The sequence below is a fragment of the Meleagris gallopavo genome, chromosome 16 (genome assembly GCF_905368555.1).
Source record: "Meleagris gallopavo chromosome 16, MGAL_WU_HG_1.1, whole genome shotgun sequence".
Lineage (NCBI taxonomy): Eukaryota > Metazoa > Chordata > Aves > Galliformes > Phasianidae > Meleagris > Meleagris gallopavo.
In genome coordinates, this window is record NC_139419.1 from 13,987,269 (window position 1) to 14,014,823 (window position 27,555).

The window sequence follows — 27,555 nt, forward strand, 5'->3', positions numbered from 1 at the left end:
ACCCACCACACAACAACACCCACACACAACAACACCCAACACCCCACAACAACACCCACCGCACAACAACACCCACCACACACAACACCCACCACACACAACACCCATCACACAACACACCCCCCAACACACACACAACACACACCACACACACACACAACACCCACACACACAACACCCATCCACCACAACACCCACACACACCACAAACACCACCATCACACAACACCCATCACACACACACCACACACAACACCCATCACACACACAACACCCATCGCACACACACACCACCCATCACACAACACCCATCACACACACAACACCCATCACACACACACCCATCACACAACACCATCCATCACACAACACCCATCACACACACAACACCACCCATCACACAACACCCATCACACCACATCGGACAACCCGTCCGTCGCTCACGCATGCGCGCTCCGGGCCCGAGGCTTTGGCGCTTTGTGCGCATGCGCGCGGCGCCCCCGTCGCTCTGAGCGGGTGGGTGGGGATGCGTCCGCGCGGCGCTGACGGGAGCGGCGGCGGTAAGGGCGGTAAGGGCGGCGGGCCGAGCTGAGCTTCTTTGCGCAGGGGCGTCCTGGGCCGGGGCTCGGAGGGCGCCTCGAGCGCTCGCGAGTGGCAGCGGGGCCGCCGTGGCTGCGGGGTCGCCGCGGTGCCGCCGCCTGCAGGGTGCGGGCGGGACGCGGTGCTGCGCTGCTCTGAGCGCGGCCGGTTTCGTTGGGTGCCCCGGGCGCCGTGCGGCTACGCGGTGGTTTCCGTCCAGGAGCCGCTCTCCCGGGCGTGGATGCGCTGCAGCCGCTCCTCGGCTGTGGAGGAGGATTGCTGCGGCTGCTGGCGGGCGGGACGCCATCCTGCAGAGCAGCGCCGGGTCCCCGCTGTGCGCAGGGCTGAGCTCTGCGTTGCAGCCCCTAAACGGGGAGCCTTTGTGGCCGGTTCCTGCAGCAAGCTGCGGCGTCCGACGGCGATTCTGCCTTAAATGCAGGCCGGGTTGGATTGCTGGAGTGTCCGGGAGTGCTCCGAGCGTAGAAATGAGGCAGATCGCGGCTAAGTATTACCAAAAAAGGAATTCCCTGCTGGAACGCCCTGCTTCTCACGTCGCTGGTAGATAGGCATCTCACGCAGGTGGTTACTTTGCAGAAGCTGCACTGATAACTTGTGTCTAAGGACTCGGGCAGGGTGCTGTGTTGGCTTCGTGGCGCTTCCAGGCGATGTGTGGTGCTTACGTCCTTCACCACTAGTGAGCTGGATGTGGGTTTTGTTGCACAACAATCAGCAGGTAGGAATGGCTTTTCTTTCATTAATATTTGAAAATTTGCAGGTGTTTGTGCAGCTCAAGTTTGAACACGAGGGAGAGCGCTTTCTGCTTCTCTTTCTCGCTGTTAATAATTAAATGCTGCCAAGTAAATGTTTGTAGCAGGCTGCCCACGAACCTTGCGCGTCTTTAAGCACCTCTGCGCATCCCAGCCCTCTGCTTCTGTCTCAGCCTTTGGTTACTCCCCCTGGTCGGTTTTTTCTTCATTCTGTTAACTTGAAACCTTGGCACAGCCCCCACACTCCATCAGTGGTGTTATTTGGATTGTAAACTGGTGAAAGCCTATGGCTGCACTAAATTAATGTGCCCATAAATTCAGGACAAGCAAGCAGGTAAAGCGAACCAGTCCTCACTGCTTATGTCTCTCAGTGTCTCCAAGAACAAGGTTACTGCAATCTGATAATGCTGCCCTGGCATTTGTTTAGATCGCAAGTGCTTTTGCTTCAGTGACGAAGCTGCATGGATTTGGTGGCAAGCAAATTACAGACCGTAAATTCAGTCCTTGCTGTTCCTGCAGCTCTTTAGAACACATCCTGCTCTGTTAGGATGGAGAGGCTGCTAAAGCTGCTTGTGTTAGCTGTGTGGATGCCTGCTCTGAAGCAGACAGATGTGGTAGAACTCGAAATAAGCTGTGTTGATTGTCAGGAAGAAAAGTGGCTATTTTCCATTTATATATAGCCTTGAGTTGTTGCTGAGCACTAAAGTTTCTCTTAGAAGTCCAGTGCAACTACTCAGATTTGCATGGTGTGTAGCTTAGAGTGGTGGCTTGCAGAAGAGTTTAAGTAAGTAATGCTGGTCTTTGGCCGCTGCGTCCCCTTGTACTTGACCAGGCAGTCACACGACTTGTCTGATATAAAAATAGAGCTAACTGCACTATATTAATGATTGACTCATGTGGATTCTGTGTGTGCTGGGTGGGAGTGCGTGCTGAAGGCATCCAGCTGTGTGATCAGCTGTTCGAAGTTCTCTGAACCAATGCATGAATGTGCTCTTATCTGTGCTGCACCTGCACTTAGGCTTCACCTTATCTCATTTATTCTCCTCTTGCTTAAGCTTTCCAAGTTTGAGGATGGCCTCCTGAGCTCTCTGAGTGTTGCAGAAGACCACGAGTTGCACTGTCTCGGGGAAGGAGTTCCATAGGCTGGCTGTATCAGTGAGCGTGCTGAGTTGTGCTTGGTGTGTATGCAGCTGTGTTCTGCTGGCAATAGGTGTAACCTGTGTGTGGCTGCACCAGTGCTGGATTGCTTTCTTAGGATTTATTCAGGGGGAAACAACGTAAGGAAGAAGTGACTCATCCAAAACCACTGGAGGCTGCCCATTTCACATAAAATCTTTGCCCTTCCTGTAATTTTGTAGATCAATACATTGGGCAGCACTGGGACAGGAGAGTCAGAAATGAACTACAAGGGGAACGCTGGTTAAAAGTATTTATTACAAAGGTGCCACCAACAGTAATCCTGCTTGTGGTTTGAGAGACTGGAAGTTGTTTATGCTGTAGGAACTTTGATAATATGGTTAATTAACTGCTCTTCTGAATTGTGAGGGTATCGGTCCCCTTGTTCTCTGTTCTCTGGAGGCTGGGAGCCATGCAGAGGTTCAGGCAGATGCCTTTTGAAGGTTACAGAGGTCACTGAGGCACTTAATGCTGCCCACCACATCGCTGGCCCGATTTTAACTTCTGTTTCCATCCCAACAGACCCCGCAGAAGGGTGGAAGTCATAAGGAGATCTATAGGAGGACAAGTTCTAAGGTAAGGAATAGTAAGGTCACTTCAGTCTGAGGGACGTTGGGGCTGCTTCTTTCATTCATCTCCTAGTTTTGTATAATATCTTCGACATTTAGGGGAAATGTTTGCTTTTTGATCTGATGCCCCAAGGGGACGGGGGTCCTGCTTGTGCTCTGTGTCTTGGTACAGCCCCAGCCCTCTCCTCCCACTGAGGAACTGATGTCCTTGGGCCAGAGCAGCCACATTTGCCAGAAGAGTAGGTGTGTTGGATGCTTTAAGTACCTTTAAGCTTATTCAGAATGAACGTGTGGGTGAAGAATGGCATCCACCACAAGGCCTCTCATCTGCCCCCTCTCCTAACCCCTCATCTATCTCAATGGCCCTCTCGCAGGGCTGGTCTTCCCAAAGCTTTGCCCCACCAGTATGACTAGTGATTAGCAGTCTGCAGTAATAGTGAGACTGAAAACTCAGCAGCTGTTGTGTTGTTGTTAAGTGCCATTTGGTTATAAAACTAGGATTGAAACAAGGTTGCACTGGTTTGGGATTCTGCAGTGTGAAGTGCTGTACAGATACCATTGCTGCTCCAGAAGAGCAACTTGCTACTCTTTGGGTTTTAGTAGAGCATAACTTTGGAAAGGCTACAGAGATAAGAATCAAAAGCAATGTATTGTTCATTGATCAGATGACGTAGCAGAGGGTTGTTAGGGTGGTATGGTTAGGCTGTGGTTGGATTTGATGATCTTTAAGGTCTTTTCCAACCTGAGCGATTCTATGATTCTGTGTTTCAAATTCCCTGAAATAGAATTGTGGCGTTTGCCTGCAGTTGGACCCTCTTTTCATTGTAAAGTGTATTTGTAAGCTTCTTAGTGTTGGTGTCTGAACGTTTTGTTGGGGTGGGGTGTCTACCTGGTGTTGTCTCAGAAAAGCAGTCATGCCTTAGCAGGGATAGCAGGTCACTGAAGCTTTTCTTTGGGGCAGCTTGGAGGAGATGTACAGAGTTTTACAGAGCTGGAAGAGAACGATTTCTTTGCAGTTGACAGCTTTTACTTTATAATTTTCGTAATGTTCTTCTACTGTAAATCAGCTTTTGTTTTCCAAGTTAAAACTTCCATACCTTTAGCACTTAGTGCAGAAGATAACAAGATAGAGCAGGAAAATGCTTCTGTCTCAGACTGTTTTCAGCTGGCAGTTGAAAATGTGAGGCTGTAGAACCTATCCTGGAATAAACAAGATCTGCTGATAGCTGCTGGTGTGAGTGGAGTGTGCAAACTACAGGAGGCCATGCAGCATTTCCACGGGCTCCTTGTGGGGTAAGGACTTGTGTTCTCAATTAGCCCACACTTAGTGGTTCTTCTGCCCATCATCTGACTTGGGTTTCTCTTAAGCAATCCTTGATTGCCAGACTAAGGCTTTTGGTTTATATTCACTGTGTGCATGTATGCACACTCTATACCTGTATGTGAGTGGAAAATGTATTGACAAGGTGCAGGCTGTGACTGTGATGCTCTGGTTCTGGTTCTGCTCATCAGGGATTTCCTGCAGCCTGCAAGCAAGACTCCTGGATCTCAGTGCCCTGCCTGCCGGCCTGTTGTTCAATCCTGCACAGCAAAGGCTACTGTTTTGTGAAACAGGAAGGCAGAAACAGGAAAGCACAGCAGCATGGTATAGCATGACTTGCAGAGCAATGGAGGCAGGCTGTGTTGGTGAGGGGATCTGCTCCTGCTGTGCTTTGTGTGCAGTGTGTTCTGTAGCTCTGTGGCTGCATGGGATGCACTGTTGTGCACGGACTGACCCTGAGCAAAACAAAATAGTTCAGAGGAGATCCCTGGGCTCGCTGTTGTGACACCTGGTCATGAAAACTATTGGAAAGGTACACTCACATATTGCTCAGCTGGGGAGGGAAAGATCTAGGACATATATGTGCTTTTTAAAAAAAAAAAAAAAAACAACAAACAACACGTTATGGGATGGTTTCCTCATAAACTTGAATCATCACTGTTGTCTGTGAAATGTTTGCTGACAAATGTCTTGTAGGAGCTGAGTGATGCCCTTTTCTGATATCTCATATCCTGTCTTCTACTTGTAAAAATCTGTGTTTCCATCATTTGTGCTGTCAGCTGCTGTGCTGAACATAGGGCAAGAAGTAAAGCATGGTTCCAGGTACTCCTATGGGAAAGTTTAGGGAGGAGAAAAAAAGAAATAAATCTGTGTCCAACATAAATAAACGCAGACACTGTGCCTGAGAGGAGAACGTTTCAAAGCAGAGATGTTTAAAGAGATTTTTCTGCCATTAAATGTTTGTAATGGGTTAAGATGGAGAGGTGATAAATGTCAAACTGATGGCAAGCTTTCAATGTGAGAGGGCAGAAAATGGATTGCTTTATTGCATACAGATTAGCTCTTGTGTCAGAGCTTTTCTGTGATGGTTGCCCTTTGCCTTTGGTTGCACGTAGTGGACTCTGTTCCCAAACTGAGAAAGACATAAAGTCAGGTGTTTAGAAGAGAAAATGTACACTGAACGTACATCTTCAGTCTTTAATTCTTACTGTCTTGTTTGTTTTGGGAGTGTTGTACCTGCTTGGTAGGTTTTCATCAGCACAGCTCATGGAATCAGTGGTGAGCACTAGAGGTGCCTGTGCTGTCCCAGGGCAGCAGGTGGGAATGAGGGCTGGCTGCCTTCTGTGGAAGTGCTTGCAGCTGTCCCCCACATACATGCTGACCATTATCACTCCTTGCACTTCTGAGCTTTTTACTGTTATAAAGGACATGATAGGTCAATCACAGGTAATTAAAAGACCCTGTTAAAGAAGTCAGTAGTACTTTTCTAAAGATGCAATTAGAGGATTCCAGGGCAAACCTTCTGTGTCTGTGCTTCACGTGCAACAAGAGAAATTATATAGATGCTCAAAATGATGTGCCCTGTTGTGTACTATTAACAGTGCTAACCAGCACTGTCAGGTCTTTACCTGCTTCTCAGAGAAGTGAGCGTTCAATACTTTTTAGGGTTCAGCAGGCTTCTAGTCTTCGTCCCAGAAGAGTATGAAAAACCAATGTGGAGCAAAGACTCCTGTTGTTACTGATGGACTGCTGCTAGAGCATCGGCCAGGGTTGTGCTCCTGAAGCTGGAGCACAGCTCATGCTGTACACAGTGCCCAGGGCGATGCATGAAGAGATCGAACTGCATTTAACTCATCAAAGCAATCCATCCAACTCATATCCTCTGCTGAAAAGGATCGTTGGATCGTTGCTCAAAGTGCATTGTGGTGCAGGTTGCTGATTGCGTTTGGCTTGTTTTATTGCTAAGTGATTGCTTAAGTTTTGTCTGTTATCTTTTTCTTCTTAGCTAATTTGTGGAATGGGAAATCACTGAAGCTGTATATAGGAGACAGGAGGTGCTGGGGAAGGAAGGATGGCACTGTGACTCCAGTCTTGATTCCAGATCCGTGTAGCAGAGATGTTGGTATACTGCTGTAGGCCTGGGCTCAGGAGGAACTGAAAGATGCACCCAAGTATTGGGTAGGAAAGACTTAATAGCCTGCTAGTCGCTTTTTCTCAGCAGCGTTACTAGCTTGCTGCATTGCTTTGTTCTTTGGTGTATAAAGGGAAAACCTCAGGTGTGATTCAGCATTGTCCAGGGATGGCAGAGCACGTTATAGAAAGCATGCTGAAATATTTATTGTCCGTATCTATGTGTATATGTACAGTATATATATAGCAAAAGGGGCTGGGAAAGTGGTCTTCATTAAAACCAGTGTAGCAGTGCATGGTTAAATTGGGCAATATTATTACCAGAGTTTACTTTTTTACGTGGCCAGAATGCTGGGTCGGTGTGGAGTATCCTGGTTATCATCCATCATCAGAATTTCAGGAGGCAGAACTGCAAGACTGCTGAAACAGAGAACACGAGTTTCCTGATTTTATGCCCTTTTCCTTGTAAGATCTATTTTGAGAAATCTTTCTGTTTATTAAATTCAATGTCAAACAGCATCATCTCAGGTTTTAATCAGAGTTGGAATCTATTTTTTGGCAGTTTGGAATAGAACTGTTTCTCTGCTATGGATGTGTGCAGTCTAGGTCTAGAAGAAACGTGTGTACGTTGGATTAGTCGTAATTCACAGCTTCAGTTTGCTAATTCCTACTGTTTGGAAAGCAAAAACTGAGGATCTTAATGAATTGGAGGTAGGGTTGGTTCGTTTTGTGATTGATTGAAATACTGAAGTGCCACTTGGAAAACTTACAAGGTTCTTTGGCAGTGAAATTCGAGTTGTCCATACCCGTGTTAACTTTAGTAGAAGTGCAACCCGATATTCTCTTTAACGAAGGGAAGTCATAATTCATAGGATCACAGAATGGCTTGGCTTGGGAGGGACATTAAAGGTCATCCACTTCCAAGTTCAAACCTTTCCTATACTGAATGATGTATTTTTAACTGACTTCACAGATGATTTTTTTTCTTTGCAGGCAGTGTCTGACTTCTGATTGCCACACTTCTCTTCATTGCTCAATATTTTATACAACTTCAGATTTCAGACATCTTCTGAAAGTAGCCCACGTAACAACAGGAAGAAAGAGGGGAATGGAATGAAAATGTGGCCGGGCTGGCAAGCTAAATAAATGTTTCCTGACAGTGCAGTCACTGACTTGAAATTAGGCCAGCTCCAGTTCCATGGCCAGTGCTCGGTTTTGAATGATGATGATGATTTGTTTGCTTCACTCTTCTAAACTGAACTTGGAAAAATCCTTTGTCTGTACTGCAGGCATTTTTTAGTGTATATAAACACTTCTACTTCCCTCTTGTTCTTGCTGTTGGAGCTGACAGCTCCATTAGAAGTCCATAGATTCAGCAACATCAAAGTTGCGTGGCAGTTGCTGATAGAAAAGTTTGTTCTTTTCTGTGCTGATTCCTACTTGGAGAAGTCAGTCTAATTAGAAAGGAGAGCAGGGACTTTCCCTTGAAGAGGCATGTGCAGTTCTCAAGCTTTGCCAATTTTCTTTTGCTGATTTTTTTGAATCTCCTTGTTCTGCTCTGAGGTGCTTATAAGTATCAGTGCTGAGCCCTTCTGTTATCCACAGGTCAAGTTAGAGGACACTCACTGCAAAATGTTGCTAACTTCTCTGAAGTTACTTTAGCAAGTAGGAGGGAATTTTGTTTGCTGCAGAGGTGTCAGTCTCTGGAGGAGACCTTTGGGGACCTGGTGAACAAGTCTCTTGGACCACGTATTTATGCATATTTCATTCTGAAATGTTTTCTTGTCGTCTCATCCCCTTCTCTTATGTGACAGCTAAGTGGAGTGGAGGATGAAAGAAGATTGGGAAGGAATGGGAGAAAAACACCACAAAGACTGGCTAGAATTTTTCTGAAGTTTCAGTCTCTTCTCTGGCAAGTAAATGCTCCCAGTTGGAGGACGGCTGGCTTGTAGCTGTTGGCACAGTGTCAGGAGCTATGCACCATTGCACTGTAGCACACTAATTCTGTTGGCTTTGCTAGCAGTTAAGAGCTGCTTTAGTGACCTTCACAAAGCCTGTTTGCTTTGCTGTCTTTTTTTTTTTTTTTTTTTAATTTAGGTCTTTGGAAAACATGAACTGACAGACCTACATAAATAGCCAGCAGATTTATCCCAGCCAAAGTGTGTATAAGAGTGAAAGCTCTGATCACAACTTCTGTCAGTCTCATTTCTGACCCCGAGCTGCTGACCTCAGTGAGCTTGCTGAGGAGCTCATCACATTAATTAGTTTCTGGAATGGGCAGAAACTTCCAGAGGGGAAGATGTTTGTTTGATGCAACTTCTAAATATGCCTGTGACTTTGAATGATAGAAAATGAAGAAAAAGAACAGCCCAGGAGTCACACTGACTGTCTTATGCATTGACTCATAGAGGTTTTACTTAACTCTTTCTAATATGAGTACAAATGGCTCTCAGGGGATGATGGCAGAAAGGGAAGTTGTTGCATAGTGGGGATTCCATCAAGTACGGAGTTTCTATACTGAAGTGACCATGAACTGTATGGTTCAACCTTCTGTGCTTTATTCACTGCCAACTGTTATTGAATTTCTTTTCTCCACAGGGATGTTACATAAAATGGAAGATAAATTCAATTAAAGATAATAAGTTTCCCTTTCCCAGGTGGAGAATGACAGAAAAACCTGAACTCTGACAAAGCTGATGTAGATTCAGCAGTGGAGTGGTGTCCTACTATTACTGCCTCTGCATATGCTGAAGACATGCTCATGGACAGACAGTGCTTCAAACACTGCTTGAAGAAATGAATTAGGGACTACACATTGCCTCTTCAAGAATTAACTTTTAATAAGAGTATAACAGAAAGAAATGGTGAGCATTTCTCTATTGCTCTTACATTTTGTGATGTAAAAGATGTCATAAAAACAGATCCTTTTTGGATAACCTGAAAAATATTTCCAAGAGCCACCTCTCAGCTGTCTGTGAAAGGCTCCTGTGTGCTGCTGACAACCTTCTGAACTGAAAGTTAAATTTGGGGCTTTCAGCATGGAGGTCCAAAAATCCCAAATTAATATTTGAGTTCAGATAATTTTAATGCAGCTGTTGTACAAAAGACCATGCTAGTAAATGTCAAGTTCCATGCCTTGGCTAGTCTGCTGATACATCAATTATAAAAGAATTTTCAGAAGCATTTCAGTAACTGGTTTTGTTACCTTACATTTTTTGCATAATATCATTGGTGCACAGGTCAGTTGTGCAGGGCTGTTGCATTTTCTAGGGCTTATTTGCCTTTGCAGAGTCTGCAGCATCAGTGCAGGTGTGCTCCCTGGCTTCAACCCGGCGCCGATGAGGGTCTTCCTGCTGTCACTAATATGTATTACTGCATCTCCACTTCTATTTTTGCACTAATTAAACATAATTCAAGTATGGCCATTAGTGGTTGTGGTCAGCCTGTCTGTGGGGACCCAGGTGTACTTCAGAGCAGGAGTCAACTAGTAGATCATGTCAACGCGTGGTCTGAGGAACTAGAACGGGAGCAGAAAGATCAGGCACCAGCTTCGTGCTTTGAGTTTTGTGACGGTGATAGCAGGCCCTCTAGAGGGTGATTTGCTCAGTGACATTTGTACAAGATCAGAACCAGATGTCCAGTGCAGAGCTTAAGAGGTTTAAGAGGCGTTTTCGTGAAGCTGTTCTAAGCTGACACGAGCCTGTATTGCCATTACAAGGATGGTTCTGCCTTGCAGTCATCTTTGCACTGGCAGGCTAACGTTGAGCTGGCTGCACATCTTGCTTGTCCGTTGGAAATGAGAAGCTGTACCAGATCAACAAACCAATCTTGGTGACCGTGTGGCTGCATGAGAGCCAGTGCCAATGTGGAGAAGCAACTGGGGAGTACGTGGTTGTGTCTAGCAGGAGTTCAGCATCTCTTTTCACTAGCTGCAGAGTATTGGAACAGTTCAAGCTGCTCATGAAACTGCCTACTTTTAGTATAAATAGTGGTTACTTCCCCAGCAACTTAGGAATAGAGGCTGCAAATAGAACAAACTTTGCAGTGTATATTTCTGAGTGGAATGCATCTGTTCTCTTAAGTGAGAAGTTTCTGTAAAAGCCCGTGCCTCTGCTTGGGGCTGCAATTAGGAAGCTCACTTTATGGCAGATGTGCTCAGAACCCATCGATGAGTTATTGATGAGTACTTAATGAGAATGGAAGTGAAGTTTAACTTAAAAATTATTTTAAAAAGTATGGGAGCAAGTCAAATGTATGCATGTGTTCCTGAAGAAAATGGGATGCCATCTCTTACTCAAACTTGTTTTTTGTTATTGTTTTCAGGAAAAGCAGCAAGTCATTTAACGATCGTTTCTCATAGCTTTTCTCATATGCTTCCCTTGGAGTCATGGATGAATACAACCGCTTTGTGGATTGGGACAAAATGGATGTCACTGTCCAGAGCCAGGATATAAAGGAGCTGAGCTGCACGGAGTTCCAGGAGCTGAAGCAGCTGGCTCGGCAAGGCTACTGGGCCAAGAGCCATTCACTGAGGGCCAAGGTGTACCACAAGCTGATTAGCAATATCCCATGCCGGACAGTGACCCCAGATGCCAATGTTTACCGGGACATTGTGGTGAAGATAGTTGGGAAACGTAACAGTAGCTCCCTTCCACTGCCAGAGTTTGTGGACGACAGCCTTGTTCCCACGTACTGCTTGAATGCAGAGGGCATTGGGGCAGTTAGGAAGATCATACTGTGCATTGCAAATCAGTTCCCAGACATATCGTTTTGCCCTGCGCTGCCTTCTGTGATAGCTTTGCTTCTCCACTACAGCAAGGATGAGGCAGAGTGCTTTGAACAGGTTTGTCGCATCCTTGCTTGCAACGACCCGTCCAAGCGGCTCATCGATCAGACCTTCCTGGCTTTTGAGTCCTCCTGCATGACCTTTGGGGACCTGGTGAACAAGTACTGCCAGGCAGCACACAAGCTGATGGTGGCAGTGTCTGAGGACGTGCTGGAGGTGTACTCTGACTGGCAGCGGTGGCTCTTTGGAGAGCTGCCCATGGTTTACATTGCTCGGGTCTTCGATGTGTTTCTGGTGGAGGGCTACAAAGTTCTCTATCGTGTTGCATTGGCTATTCTGAAGTTTTTTCACAAAGTCAGAGCTGGGCAGCCCATGGAGTCTGACAGCGTGCAGCAGGATATTCGAGCTTTCGTGAGAGACATTGCTAAGTCAGTGTCTCCTGAGAGGCTTCTGGAAAAAGCCTTTGCTATCCGCCTGTTCTCACGGAAGGAGATCCAGCTGCTGCAGATGGCCAATGAGAAAGCTTTGCAGCAGAAGGGCATCACAGTCAAACAGAAAAGGTAGGGGTCTCCCCACAGGTAGTCCGAGTGAGCTCCTCAGACATGAGATCCTGAGGTTTCCTCACTGACGAGTGGTCAGCCGGCCTTGGGTTGACTGATGGGGAAGAAGGAGTGCTCTACTGGTGCTCACCGGGCATCTCTGCTGACTTTCTCTCTGTGCACTTGCTTAAAAAAAAGTCAGCAGCCCCAAATTAAGTATTGCTGGGATTCCAGTGGGAAGTATGGTGTATTTGTAATTCTTTTTGGAGGTTCATGTTCAATTATTGCATCTCCAAAGTGTCTTTCACAGGCTGCTTTTTAAATGGGAAAGTATTTAAAGCTGGAAAAACAGCTAATAAATGATTGGGAAGAAAAGTATCCAAGCAAACATGACAATAATTAATTCTTAAATACGAGCTTATTCATATAAAAGATCAATTTCATGGTGTCTGGTACCATATATTCTGCTGTTCCTTTACTGTAAGTAGACAAATGCTGTCTGAGGTGGAAATGTTTTGCTCACCTGCAGAGTTACTCTGGTAGATTAAGGAAGAAGTAAATCATGCTTACAGGTTAGTTTTTAAAGTAGTTTGACTGCAGGCCTCTTGAAAATCAAGGACAATACCATAAGTGATAGCAGAACTTCTTACATGTATGGTGTGTGCATGAGTTCCCAGTCTCTTCCAAGGGTATATTTTTACAATTATAGTTTAGTATACAGCTGGCTTGTGCTTTACCTTGCTTGTCCCTTGGAAGAGACTGTTCTGCCAGGCTCAAGGCCTCTAGCAACTGAGGGGTCACACTAGGCAGAGTTCTGATCATTAAATTCAGGGCTTGCGAAAAGAAGCACTGACTCTTCCAGTCTGGGAATATTACCTTTTCTTCACGTGCTGAAGTTCAGAAGAGCTGTGATATCCTTTCTGAGTATATTAGCATATTCTTTAGCAACAGAATGAAAGTCAAGCAGGAGCCCCTGTTGCACTGAATGTTGTATCACAGGATGGCTTAGGTTGAAAGGGACCTTAAAGATCATCTACGTCCACCCAATACCCTGGTTGCCATCCTGAGATCAGGCTGCTCAGGGCCCCGTCCAGCTTGGCCTTGAAAGGTGTTGTAGAGATATTCTTGCTCAGACAGAGCTGCCTTCCAAGCAAAACTTAGTTGGTTGATACCCACGTAACTCCTGTAGTAACTGATTTACCAAACCATGTTGCTAATGAATAACTTCTATCTTCTCTCAACTACTTTTGTAAACGTACCAGAGCTTCCCACCATCCGCTGGCTTGGCACTGCTGTGAAGTAGGCTCAGTTTGGATCCTACTGTCAGCAGATGTGGTTTCTGGAGAAGTGAGCTTTTCTCCAGTGCTCGATAGGATGTCAGTTTTCTTGTCCAGATATGTGTTTGGCCTATGCAAAGAGATGATGGATTATTTTCCAATCCAATAACTGAGCAGATGGCAAAAAGGGGAAAAAACAGAAGGGAGAATGTAGAAAATATGTGAACAGAGCTCGTCTTTTTATTTTCCTCTTGCTTGGTGATTCAAATCAAACTGTACTTTTGTTTCTTTCTAGGCTCCTTACGTTCACTTTGTCAAGGCTATAGAAAATCACTGATCTTTTTCTGTCTTTTTTTGTCTTCCTCCTCATACGTTCTCCTTCTGTCAATTCCATACCCACTGCACCCCTCCTGTTTGCAGTGTTACATCTCCAAAAAGGTAGGTTCCAACACTTGGATCTCTGCACTCTGCTTGCTTCCTCTGTCTTTGCCTGGCTTTTATTCTGAAGCTGTCACTATTGCTAATGCTGGGGCAAGAAAAGCAAGGCAGCAATCACAGCATCAGATTGCTGCATAACATCTGCATACACTCTTACAAAGTTAGTTCAAAGCACCTGCAAGGTTATGAGATCTGGGGGTCGTGGGCACAGCTGCTCAGCACGGTGGTTTGCATGCAGTGGTGCAAATCTGTGCGCCCCAGGATGGAAAAGCTTGGTGCTAACGAGCAAATTTAAGTCATCACGATGCTGGAAGAAAAATTGTGGCACATGTTTTGTTGTTTTTTGTTTGAAGGGTGTGGGTTTTTGTTGTGGGGTTCTGATGTCCCTGTTGCTTTTTGTACCATTAGGTATTGCCCACATTCAGACCTAGCATGTGCTGTTGCAAATTTATGCAAGACATGCTTGATTTTTTTTTTCTTTGCAAGCTTTCTGCAGCTGATTGAAAAACTGTTGGACTGAACCCAACTTGGCACACTCCTGAAAGTAACTTGTCTCGATTTATACTACGTTATATTTATTTCTAAGTAGAAATACCTCTGTGTCAAGAAGGTCAGAGTTACTCAGCCGTATAGCATTGATGGGTAATTAAGTCATCCATCGAGTCTTGGCCCAAAAAGCATTTCTCTAAGAACAAAAACCAGTGACTGTAACACCCGATAAGCAGAGAACTTGCAAAGGGATGCCCTGTGAGCATTAAGTCCCACAGATGTGTGGCTCCAAATTCACGCCGTTGGGACAATCTTTGGCCTTGTTGCAGGTGCCCTGGGTTAACTTCAGTGAGAGATACATGCTAATATTTGTACTAACTTATAAAATCAGAATGGGACTAATTTCCATGTGTTTTCATGTCTGGAAGAACACCTTGAGAGCCAACTCATCAAAGCATGTTTCACATACAGTGTGTCATGGATTTTGACTCCATTCAGTCCGAGTGCTTTTAATTCCAGCCAAGCAAACCTGCAAGGTCCACCTGTTATTTACTGTTGTTACAAGATCCTGAAAGCAGCAAAAAGCAGGAATCAATTTCTGCTGGGAAGCAGAGAGATCAGAGCTGAGGGGCCCGGCGTGGGTGAGAGCAGCACAACCGACAGCCTGCAACACCAGATTGTGTTTCAGCCTTAAACACCTGCAGCTGACCATTAATGACTGAAAAGAAACCTATCACTTCCACCAGGCCTTTACGCCTTAAACTGTGCTACTTTCTAACCCCAAAGTTCTTTGGGGTAAGAAGGTATCTTCCCAACATCCCAATAGAGGACAGCACTAGTGGTGAGATCTCAGTTAACTTGTGCCCCAAAACCATCACCAGATCTGAACATCTCCATGCTCTGCCAGTCCAAATCCAGTGTGCTTAGCTTTGTTTTCCACTGGATGATTTTGAAAGGCCTGTGGTGGCGATGGCAGCTAAACTTCATTTTCAGCATCTGGCATCAAATGAAACCCCTCTGCTTAGCCAGTTTGTGTGCTGTTCGTTTTCATTCCTGTACTGCTTGAAACACGGCTGCCCAGCTGAAGCAGATGGTTTTCAGTACTAATGGATATTTTCTGAAGTTAACAGAAATGCTGCCAAAAAGGAGAGGAGGAATGAAGGTCAGGTACTTGTAACTCTAGTTGCACTTTTCTGAAAGCCATCGGATTTATAAAGCGGTGCAGAATTTGTTTTGGAGAGGGCTGATGTCCAGGGGGACTGGTTTCAACACTGGATTACATTTCCAGTCTTAGGCACCTACAGCTGTGATTTATGATGGGGAAATAAGTCATTTCGTACAGAATTCTGCAGCCAAGCAGTGACCCCAGTTTCACTCACTGAACGGTGACATGGAATGTAAAATGATTCATGGTGATATTGAGGGGGCAGCCTGAAATAGTTTCATGTGGCTGATGGAATGCAAGGTGTGTTTTAGTGAACCAGAAGGCTCTGTTGGTAAAGATGATATCCACCTACATGGGAAAGTGCTAGCCCGTTTATCATAGAGTCATAGAATGGCCTGGGTTGCAAAGGCCCACAGTGCTCATCCAGTCCAAACCCCTGCTGTGTGCAGGTCACCAACCAGCAGCCCAGGCTGCCCAGAGCCACATCCAGCCTGGCCTTGAATGCCTGCAGGGATGGGGCATCCACAGCCTCCTTGGGCAACCTGTTCCAGTGCATCACCTCCCTCTGGCTGAAAAACTTCCTCCTCATATCCAACCTAAACCTCCCCTGTCTCAGTTTAATACCATCCCCTCTTGTCCTATTGCTGTCAATCCATGTAAGCAGCCATTCCCCCATCATTGTGTTTTTCCTCTGGAAGTTCACTGTGATAAACTAGTTGACAGTGCTGAATGTTTTTCTAATTCCTCAAATGTGGGAAAAACCCTGCTTTTGAATGAGCTCAAACCAGGCCTTTGCTTGCCAGCTGTGTTCCATAGTGCCACCAAGCCTTGAGACCAAATGGGACCAGAAGGGCTGAGGCCTGCAGTAAGATCCTGGCAATGTGGGTTGGAGTCTGGGCTCACTCTTTGCATCAGGCTGACCTCCCTGGTGTCTCAGTGTGCTGTGATTAAAAGCAAAAATAAAATCCTAGGCAGAGTAATATTGTAAATTTTACAGCTCACTGATTGTTGGAGGCTGTTTAAGAAGGTTGTCCAAATGAGTTTCTTGCTAACAGTTAATGCAGGGCAACAATGCAAGTCATGACTTGGTTCACGTTGCTGAAGGAAGCAGTGGTGCTGGGTTGTTTTTTAGTGACCTGAGAAGTCACCTGGCTACAAATGCTGGCACTAAGGCAGCTGTGCTGTATTTCACTAAGAATTTCCCAGTTGTTCCTGGCAAGCTCTGCTCTAACATGCAGTGCAAATGCTGATCTCTTTGTACCACAGGCAAGAAAAAAAGATACGTGTGATGTGTTTTAGGGAGCCTAGCTGTGCAGGTGTGTAGTGTTGAGGTCTTCTGTGTTCCATGAGTCCAGGAGGAAGGAAATGCAAAACTATTTAAAAAAAAAATAAAAAAAAATGCATGAAACCCTGAATTGGAAAACTCTTGCAGTTCTTGCACAAGCTGAACTCTTGCTTGCAGAGCAAACTCCGCAAAACTTGGTGCAACTAATTGCCACTCGGTAACTTAATACCTTGTGTGAGTTCATCTGTCACTTATCCCTGTTCTTGGCTGTCACATTTGCATTTTAAAAGTCTTTAACATCACTCATGAATTCAATAACCCTCATTTAATCCCCAGGCTCTAAGTTTGTGTGTTTATTTAATCTGAGAACCAAAGGCTGGTTGAGATGTTCTGCACTTATTACTATTTTTAATATTTTCAAGTGTTTGAAAGCCAAGAGTCAGTTTTCATAAATGTATCAGGCCCCTTTGTGGGGGGATGGGGGTGATTTTCAGTGCGAGTCCCTGGCATTCCTTCACTTCACCTGCTCAGATTTTGTCTGCATCTGCAAGTCTAGGAACTTCTTCACTTCTTAATTAAGTGAAGTCATTCATAATGAAGTGCTTCCAGTTGGAGGAACTTTGCAAAAGCTTCAAGTATTTGGCTTGGATTAGTATTGCTTAGCATGGTAGCGCTGATTCCTCTAAGATTTCTTTTTACAAATTCCCTAATTCCATAATACAGGCAGCACCATAGAGGGGAAAAATGTTCTCTCTTTTTTTTCTGGCTGTTTCTGCAGGTATGTTGTTCTTTGCACTTAAGTACCAGCACTGGTAAGACCGTCTGACAGAGCAAATTCAGTTTGCCCTGTTCAGTGTCAGGGTCAAGCTAGCTGCCTCACCATTATCTCCTCTTATATACAGGTGCAGGGCACAGCTGCCATGCAGAGGGATTGCTTCAGGTGTTCTACTAAGGATGGGTCACTTCATCTCAAAGATTATGTTGTACTGCTGTATTTTACATTCTTCACTAAATCTTCTAATCCCATGGGTTGGAGCTTTGGGTACTGGCATATCTGTTAGAGTCTTCAGGTGTTCAGCCCTTTTCTTGTTGCTGTCCAGTAATCAGTCTGCTGGTTTTGTTCAGTCATTGTCTCTCAATGTTCTGTACTGTGTTTCTCAGGCAGAATGTACACTTGGCAGTCCATGCAGAGAACTTCAAGTCTGAAATTGTCAGTGTGAAAGAGATGCGAGATATCTGGTCGTGGATCCCAGAGCGTTTTGCACTTTGCCAACCCCTCTTGCTCTTCACCACCTTGGAACATGGCTGTAGTCTGAGCAGGTAACGACGGCTTTCCCTGCACTTCTGTATGGGCAAAAAAGAGCAATTAATGAGCTGCTGACTGGATGGGTGTAGTCAAGCTGTCTGAAAAACAGTCAGTGATGGAACATAAATGTGGCAAATTCCTCTTGGCTTCAGCATTTGACCAGGACGTCTCATTTGCCAGAACGTGGAGAACCATTTTAATATGTCTACAACCAATTGGAAAGATCAAACGTACATCAGAATGTACTGCTCTGAGACTGCTTCATTCTCCACTGGTTATAAGTGATTTAAGTCGGTGGCTACTCTTTAGGCTCTTTTGAGGGATTAGTTTGAATGTGATTATCCAAGGGGAAGTAAGGGAAGTGAAAACTGGTGGTTCCCTTACAGCTTCTTTGTCCGTGATTCTGATTGTTAGTATTAAAGTGGGATAAACAAGACATGAGTTTTACTTGCTTTTGACACACGAGACTGTATAGCACCTAATAATTACTTCCACTCTGAAATTGAGATAGTGAGCTGTCCCAGCACCATGAGGAAAAGTAAAAACAACAAAAACAAGTAAAAATACATCATAATTATTTGGTATGAAGGCACACAGCACTAAAGCAGAGATAGTCATCTGCCCTCGGGATGCGACTTGCTTTCCATTGCCTTATGCAAAATGCTGCTGTTGTCATAGCTGGGCTTATTCTGAGGGAGCACAAAAAGCTCTGCAAAAAGCTGACTAGAGGAGAGCTGCAGTTGGTGATGGTTGTTGAGTGCTTATTTTTGTGTGCTTTGCACCTCAGGTTCTATTCTCACAGTGAGGGACATGAGCCTACTCTTGTTCTGATCAAGACCACGGCAAAAGAGGTAAGTGAGATAAAAGGTGACTGAAGAAATTAGGTTTTGAGCAGCTGTGCTCTAATACAGCATTCCATGCAGCAGTTTTGAATAAACTGGAGAAACAGGGAGCCTGGAATTGCTCCGCTGTTGGGATTTTCTGTTTGTTTTTTAACAATTGCATGCTTTAATTTATTCTGCTTGTTGTTTATGGGACTGAGATGTTCTTGGGTAAGTCTTGTAAACTAGGTTTTGGTCTGCTGTTCTTCGTAAGTAATGGGAAATGATGGACTGAGCTACACACTGAGCTCTTGGACAGACTCTTAGTTACAGAATCAGAAGGAGATGCTGTGGAAATGTGTAAACTTGTGGTTCACAGAGGATATTTTCATTTTCTCCAGGACACGAGGAGAGAAAGTAGCAGAAATTGTATGGTATGAATTATAGTGGACTAAATAATGGGAAAACAAACACATTAGTTTTATTGCATAGTTATTAAAAAAAAAAAAAAAAAAAACTTAAAACAAGGCAGTTTCCCAGAACCTCAGAAGGACTGCACATAAATGCCTTGTGTAGTGAGTGTCTGTTCTCGCATCTACCATGCACGAATTGCAAAAGTTGTGTGTAATGTGGAGCTGTAGGTACAGCCTGTGGGTTTGTATTTCTGCTTGTTTCCCCAAAATGGCTGCCCCATGAAGCAAGCCCCTCACTGCTCTTTTTCTCATCTAGCTAGTGCTAGTGATGCAGGTTTCATAACTGTGTGTGTTTCTGGCAGTCCCAGACCTGTGCTGACAAACCAATGGTTTATATGATGTCCATTATTTCTAAAGAGAAGCAGGAAAATAGAAAAGGCATTCTTTTGCTTCTTGTCCTTTCCAGTTTTGTGAAGTGATGCTGTTTTGACAGTGCAGTTAGTTTCCTACCTCTCAAACAAAAAGCAAGCCCACGTGGAAACAGGGAGAAGTGTGGGGTTCTCCTGTTTGGTTGGTTGCTGGGAGTGTGTGTGTGGTGTGTGTATCGTGTGTGTGTGTGTGTGCTTTTGCTGAGGGTCACATTCATCCTTTATTCCAATGTTTATCTTTGTGTTTTGGAAAGAAGAAAACTAACCTTCCCATTTTCTGACTCTAGTGAACTTTGGATGCATCAGATCCAATGACATTCTGGGGTATTTGTTTACTTCATTCACATGCTTTACCTGATTAACAAAACTGTTCTTCAGAACTTTTGTCCTAGGAGCTGTGCTTGTAATGCTGGCAGAGTCCAAACAGCAAGTGAACAGCTGTTTAACCATAGCTCTGAGAACGTGGTACATTGCTTTGATGGTGTTCTTAGACCTTTGCTGTTTGGTCTGTCCCCCCTTGGTAGCAATGCTTGTTGCTGGTACTGAGAAACTCTTCTGGTGCCAGTGGGGGAATCCAAGGAAAAATTCAGACCTGTAAGGCTGTCCTGTTCCTTATGGCAAGCTACTGAGCTCCATGCTCAGTACTCAGAACAGGCTGCCCTAAATGTTGGAGCTAGTTTTAAAATCAGTCTAGCTAGCCAGTTTTACCTATAGCTTGTTATGAGGAGAGCTCAAGGCTACTGTGTGCTAGCAGAGAATAGTCAGCCAGAACTGCTTATACTGTGACTTTGGATGCTAAAAGGATGAAGTAATGTTAGGATTTACAAGTCTGGAGTCATTTGTGTTTTGGTCACTGAGGATACATTGGAATGTTTCTCCTTTAATGTCTCAGAGATGTAAAATAATTTATGAAACGTTTAGTATTTGAAGGGTACTCTCCAGCAGATTAAAGCAGTTTAAATCTATCTTTAGATATAAGTACTTGTGCTGCCTTAATCCACTGATGTAGAGCTTTTCAAAATCAAAGCTTCAGTTCTGGATTCTGCAGTGTTGCTCTCAGTTGTTGAAACAGACTTTGTTCTTCCACGGAAAGCAGCCTGACCTTGCTGCTCACACCTTGCTGCTCACACCTTGCTGCTCACACCTTGCTGCTCACACCAGGTCTGCGGTGCTTACCTGTCCACCGATTGGAGCGAGCGCAGGCGAGGTGGGAACAAGCTGAGTTTCTTTGGAACTGGGGAGTGCTTTGTGTTTAGGGTGAGTATGGTATCCTTGCTCCTGCCCTGCAGTAAGGCGTGCGCTGTATGGTGGGACTAAGTCACACTTCCCTTCCAGTGGAATAGGCTGGATTAATGTACTTCTAGTTCTTAAAGCCTGCCGAGCACCTCAGATTGGGTGGAGGAAATGTTACTTCTCAGTTCTGTGCTGAGCCTTTTTTGCCCGATGCTCAGAATTCTTTTTCACAAGTTTTATTAAAGTAACTTGGGAACCGCTGCGTTGTTTTTTTCAATCACTTAAAAAGCAAAGATATAAAGAAAAGAAACAATATCCAGCCTAAACAACAGTTTCGTCCCATCTTTACCCCTGATGGTGTGGGTGGAATCCTGAGGGCTCGAGTGCTGTTTTCTCTGCAGAGCTCTCAGCACTGTTATTGTTCACCAATAGAAAGTTCTGGTTTTCTCCTCACCTGCACAGCTGCAACCAGAAGTGGAACGCTACGAGTGGGTGATCATAAAGCACCCAGAATTGGCTGCGAGTGGTTCTGAGCCAGAAAATCACGCCTCGCCGGCTTCCAACACCCTCACCTTCAGAAGCACCCCTTCAGACCCGTCAGATCGCCTTTCTCCCTTCTTATCAGCTCGGCACTTCAACTTACCATCCAAAACAGCTTCCATGTTCATGGCTGGCAGCAGTGAATGCATCATTATAGGTAAGTCAGTGCGAGAATTTGAGTGTATACTCCACACCAACTCTTATCGCTCAGATTAGATGAGAGAATCCCATTTGTTTACCACATAGGCATTTCACTATTATTAGTACTATTATTGTTTGGAGAGAAAAGTTGCCAAAACATGATATTAAGCAAAAAAAAGCTTTCTTTTGGCAACTTGCATAATGTGCATTTTTAAGGAAGATCTTTGATAGTAACTTATAGCTTTGAGCACAGCAATACCTTCATCCTGCAGAGTGATGAGAAGTAGTTCTTGAAGAGGAACTCAGTTTGCACTGAGGACTTTGACTCATAGGGTAGAAGGTGAAAGACATTCTTTCTTCTGGAACTGTATTTGGTCTGTGATGACGCTGACTTTGGTGAAAGCCTGCTTAGTAAAGTTGTCACCTAAGTGGTGGCAGGTATAGAACTGTAGTTGTCCTTCTTCCAGAAAGCTTGACTTGACACGTTTGACACATATAAGGAGTGCAACTAACCCCATGATTTAAACCATGCCATCAAATGCTTGCTGATTTTCCACTTAGCAGCACATGCACTAGTCAGCCATAAGCTGGGCTGCTTCACTATCAGCTAGGCTTGTGAAATGCATATGTAATTGAATTGGAAAGCACTGATAATTATAGATCACAGGTATTTGAGAGATCTTAACTGTTCACCATAGGTAGTAATAAAAGAAATACAAACTTGAGCAGTAGATAATTAGAAATGAATGTTGTACATAATCCAGCTGCAGACGAGACTTTGTGCCCTTTTGATTCTTCAGATGGTTTTTGTAGCTTACACAGTTGCCCTATAGGCAGTTGGGACACCTTTCATTTTCCCAGCACATTTGTCTCTAAATCTATTTTACTCTGCTGCATCTCTGGCCCTGTGAATACTGACAAAGAGACACAGATAATCAAAATGCACTTTGATGTGTTTTATCATGGTTTATAATACCAGGCCAGTACTGTTCTTCTCCTAGCTTTGATTTTGACTGCTAGGTTTCCTTAGTTTTTCTTTACAAAGGGAAAATGTGCAGTTGGGATGTATTATCCAGCACTGAAAGACAGGTCTTAAAGGCAGGAAGTTGAGTCAGTTTTCTTGTTCGTAAGGAATTGCATGGATCTATTTTAAAAACCTTGTTCTGATACTGAACTGTCACTGAAAAGCAATGAATTTGAGCTTATTCTATTATAACTGAAGGCAACAAGCAAGCATCACATGGATGTCCAACCTTTTGTCTTGCCAGGGCTGCACTGTGGGAAGAAAAATTGTTTTGGGCCACAGTTGCATCGTCTTCCATTAATTTTCCGAGTCTCCCTTTCTTTTTATTACCAACCACTGCTGGGTACCACCAATAGCTGGGTAGCGTCAGTAGCATGCATTGCCAAAGGTTAAAGAAAATCACTTTGGTGATTTTGTTATTTTTTTATTTTTTTACTGCTTCATACAAATCAAGACATTGGGTTGTGTCTTTTAATGGCACCAAAGCAGCCATTTCTTCAGTGACGTGATGGTTGTTATCAATAATAAAAATGGCAAGTTGAGCCGTATCTGTAGCATCGACACCTTCATCTGTCACCAAAGCACAGCACTGGCAATGAGCAGCTTTAGGCTCCAAATTTCTTCCAGTAGATTTTGCTGCTGCTTTGGTTTGCCCAGCTGCAGCCTGGTGAGGCAAACTGGTATTAGGAAAATCCGTGCTTTTTGTCAGGACAGATTACATCTGCCACGCTTTCCACACGTTGCCTCAAGAACTCACCATCAGTAAATGGTTTTGTGTGTTCATTGTGGCAGATTTGCTGCCATGGAGCAAGCTTTTATAGTTTGAGAGTCTGTTTGAGTTTTAACTTTAAGAAGATGTTGAGATAAGACTTTTCTTCATTTCCGCTGTTCTGGCCTTATGAAGAATTCCTTGATATTTGTTGAATTTGGCAGCATGTTGGCATATGATGTCTTTTCAAACTGTAATCTTTGAAAACTGACATGATTTCCTTGCAAAATATGTGTAATGACTTGTCTGAACAAAAAAGTACCCATCTGTTTGGTTTTTGTTGAACTCTCGTCTGTTGGACATGCCTGATTTAGGGCTTCTGGTGTTTAAATCAGCTTGTATAACAGTTTCTCACCCTAAGACATGCAAAGACAGCTTTAAACTCGGGATTTTCTCTTCCCAGGAGGCGGTGATGGCCAGGCTCTTTACCTCGATGCAGACCTGAACCATGGAAGGACCAGCCACTGCAACACTTTCAACAACCAACCGCTGTGTTCCGAGAGCTTCCAGATCTCTGTCTTGGAGGTGTGGGGCTTCAGGGACACCATGAATGGCTGACATGACTATCGTTATTCAACTAGATTTCAGTTCTGGTAGGATTCCCAAGGCAAATTGTAATGCAGGAGCCAACTTAGAACATAATTCCCACTGGACTCAGTGTTCCTTAATAATTACTAAGCAGTGCACCTGAATGCAGAGCTTAGTTGTGTTTACTCTTATTTAAGACAGGTGAAAGTGATGTACCCTATTAGCTCCTTAGCTTGGAACCTCGAGAGACCCAGTGTGGCTGGCTTCAGGTGTTGATATTAGGCAAAAGTGAAAACAATGTTATTTCAGACAATCCTAAATGTATACAGGTCTGTATCAGAGGACAATTCTGCAGTTCAGCACAATTCCTCAGAGGTGCTGAACTGGCTGAGGTGTACTGTAGAGCATCTGGCCCAAGCCACAAATATCAAATGTTCATTTATAGCAGCACTAGAGACCTCAGATTTGACATAGGGCAGTAGTTCATAAAACCATTGCCCCAGTGTACAGATACTGTGCAGACAAATCATGGGTACCACTGATGTACCATCAATACCATTTTAGGAGTCAACTATGAAGGAACTGTGATTGCTAGTTCTCCTTCTGCTCCTACCTGAGTCCTTGATACATTCCAATTGCATCTCTTTGTGGAGGCTGCCTCTGAAGAGGGCATCCGGACTGGACAGTGCTATCTCAGAGGCTTGATTTTGTTTACATTCCTATTCCATATCAGTATAGTAGCTCAGACTCGCTCAAGTTTCAGGCAGCAGAAAGCACAAGACCATATAGAGTGCTTATACTTTGTTATTGAATTGTTCATGGAGGCTGAAATGAAGCATAAGAAGTATGAGTAACTGCAGAAATCACTAAATGTTTAGGGAAATAGGTGCTGGGGTACAGAAGCTTAATGCACTCTTCTCAAGTAAATGGAGGAATGTGGGAGGGAAATATTCTGTGCAGCATTACTCTGGGAGTGAATAAGTTTCCCAGGAGAACTCTAGGTGACACTTGCTCCATATCACAAGGGAAGAAGAAAAGAAGAAAGCGCTGGTGGCTTTCTTGGCTGTTTAATCCAACTTCTGTATTGGAGTGGGGAGAACACGATTGCTACTTACACATGAAGTCCATAAAGGGTAACATTAAAAATTTACAGTGATAAAATATCACTTGGGCTGGACAGGGTCAATCAGGTTGATAATGTTGGCTTGTGGAGCTTGCTAGCAAAGAAAATACCATGTGTCTTTGCTGCTTGCAAAGTGTATAAGCAAACTTGGCAAAAATGTGAGTTGCTTTTAAAAAGCCATTCTGAATTTATTTTTTTTTTTCCAGAATAACTCCTTGGAATACTTGATTGCATATACAAATCTAGGATGTCATCTTTGGCCTCACACATATTTTCCAATTACATTATTTCTCATACTGCACGTTCTTTTCATAGGGTTACTGTAAGCTTGATTGAAGTGGAGGGGCTGGTATAGCTCAGCTGTAGATATTAATGGGAAGGATCTTGGCAATCATATCTGGTTTTGAGAAACGCTGCTCATGCCTTTTTTTCAAAGCTGGCAGTATCATGTTGCACTTGGTAGCATCCCATCATCTATTCCTATGACAATATAACTGGAAAACATACTGCATTTAGTAGGATCTCTTAAACAGAGGTGGGATTTCTGAACTCTGTCCATATCTCCTTTTTTGAGCTCATCTTTGAAGTGCCCTTCCAAGAAAATAACATTGATGTTCAGCTTTGTTCAGCTGTCAGAAATTCCCTAGAGCTGCATGCTGGCAGGGTTTGTGGGACTTCAGAATTACTCTCAAAATAACAAATAGGTTTTCCTGTGCAGAATTGTTCCCACAGTCGCTGGTGGTGACTTTTTGTCTCTTTCCATCCCCATTGATGTAACTATGTCAGCAAGGCCTGAGTGCTGTACCACTTTGTAAGCCATATCTACAAAACCCCGTTCCTTTCCCTGCTCTGTTGCTAATACACAGAGATGGGGATATTGGAGCAAATAAGAGCAGCTTCTCATCCCTCTGGTGGAGGTGCACAAGAGCCCTCTCTTGGGCAACTTCTCTGGATGGCCAGCCAGTCTTTGGCATCCCAATCAAGGACCACGTGACACTGAGTGACAGCTTTGCAGCTGGGAGCACACCCTGAGCTGTGACCTGTACAGGTCTGCAGATCACAGCAGGCTGTGGGTGCCATTTTGGGCAGGTAGGTGTGCTGGCAGGTGATTTTCCTTCTGTTCATGACTCATACCAGTCTTGAGACATGTATTGCAGGAGTGGTTTTAGTCTGTTGTAGCATTCTCCTCTTGCAGACATCCTGCAATGTAGTGTTGCCTTTGAATAGCCTAATTAAGTAAGAGGCTACAGTAGTCTACCAAGAGACATTATACAAAGCTCTGTCATCTTCACACATTCCTTTGGTTCAGTAAAAATTGTTTCTTTTCCAGTGCACATCCTTGGGTAGTTGTCATTATAGTTGTGAGGCATCCTTGAGGAGCTGTATTGTGACTGGACTTTCTTTGCAGTAGCAGAGAGGCTTTTTTTTTGTCCCTGTAGATAATGATTGTCACTGTCCATGTGTATATCAGCAGTCCAAGTAATTGAGCCAACAGTTGATGTGTCAACATGCAAAGCCCTTGAGATAGGCTACAAACAAATGGCTTTCTAAGAAAACGGGTACGGTGGGCACCTTCCCAGAAGGTTAAAGCTATCTGAAGTACCCCAGCTGCAAAGTGGCTTTGATCCCGTTACAGATGACTCTGTGTGCCCTCCTGCCTGCTTGCAGTCCTGCTGCTTTCAGTGACAGCAGGAATATGGCTGTCACTGCAGGAACTGTTTGATATGAAGGTGCAGAGCTGAAGGCTGAGCACTGACTGCCACGGTTCTTCAGGAGCCGTTTGCTTTCCTGGGGAGCTGTTTTTGTTTTGTAATTCTCTACTGAAGGCAGAAAAGAACAAAAACTCCTGACACTGGAAACTTGCATGTATTTATAAATGGCATCGAAGTTGTTTCCAGGCCACAGGAACTGTTTCCAGCTGCTAGCCAGGCTGGACAGCCTTCTTCACTAGATCCACAAACTGCCATTCCTGCACTTGGACATGCTTTGTTTTCTGATGAAGGATGTTTAAGGCAGGAAGAAGGGAGGAAAACTTCAACTTCCTCTATGTTGGGATAACTGAAGACAAATTGAAGGGGCAGACAGTGCTGCTCTCTGAAGAGTTAAACATTAATGCCAATAAGAAAGCGTGTTTTGCCATGGGAGAAGTGGCACTTGCATATCAATCAACTGCTGTTTGTGTGTGTGCATTGAAGTTTTGTTCTTTCTCCTTTGAGAAAAAACTCCATGTTTTTGATGGGGAGTGAGCTGACCGTGCAGCTGCTGTCACAAAGCTGATGCCAGCGTGAGTGGAGACCGAGAGCTCTCCTGCAGCCATGGCCCTGGAGGAGCTCAGCTGCTGCAGCCAACACCTGGAGCACAACTGTGGGGCAGATGGGAGGCTCAGGAGCCCCACTCACAGCCCGGGGTGCCCTTCTGCCAGCACTGCTGTCGTGGGCATTGCACTGAACTATTCAGAGCTGAGATGAGCGTATTCTTGGGTGATGTGCTGCCAAATTGGTGTCCAGCTCTACTCTTGAAATTGCTGCCCTGCGTCGATGCTGTTTTTGTCACCGTGTCGAATCTTGGATTGTATTAAAAGGTTTTGGACTGTGGAAGTGACTGACCTCATCCTTCAGCAAAGCTGTGTCTGGGTTTGTCCTTCCCGTAGACCTCATAGCAAATGATCTGGTAAAACTGAGAAATAAACCATTGGCTGTGTGCTCTTT

At 44.5% G+C, this 27,555-nt stretch overlaps 1 protein-coding gene across 17 annotated transcripts; it reads left to right on the forward strand.

Moving 5' to 3' along the window:
- The first annotated feature begins 471 nt into the window (after window positions 1-471).
- On the forward strand, window positions 472-27,555 carry TBC1D24 (TBC1 domain family member 24). Of its 17 annotated transcripts, none has more exons than XM_085237437.1 (12): window positions 472-560; window positions 1,174-1,312; window positions 3,045-3,098; window positions 9,200-9,406; window positions 10,866-11,888; window positions 13,565-13,582; window positions 17,683-17,841; window positions 18,615-18,678; window positions 20,651-20,746; window positions 21,185-21,419; window positions 23,600-23,721; window positions 25,054-27,555. In XM_085237437.1, the coding sequence occupies exons 5-12, from the start codon at window positions 10,930-10,932 to the stop codon at window positions 25,171-25,173; spliced, it is 1,773 nt and encodes a 590-aa protein (XP_085093563.1). In that variant the 5' UTR covers window positions 472-560; window positions 1,174-1,312; window positions 3,045-3,098; window positions 9,200-9,406; window positions 10,866-10,929; the 3' UTR covers window positions 25,174-27,555. The 17 variants fall into 17 exon arrangements, with proteins under 17 accessions (XP_085093563.1, XP_085093567.1, XP_085093562.1 ...); XM_085237436.1 differs by having other exon boundaries at window positions 483-569; XM_085237439.1 differs by adding an exon at window positions 2,402-2,524 and having other exon boundaries at window positions 484-1,312.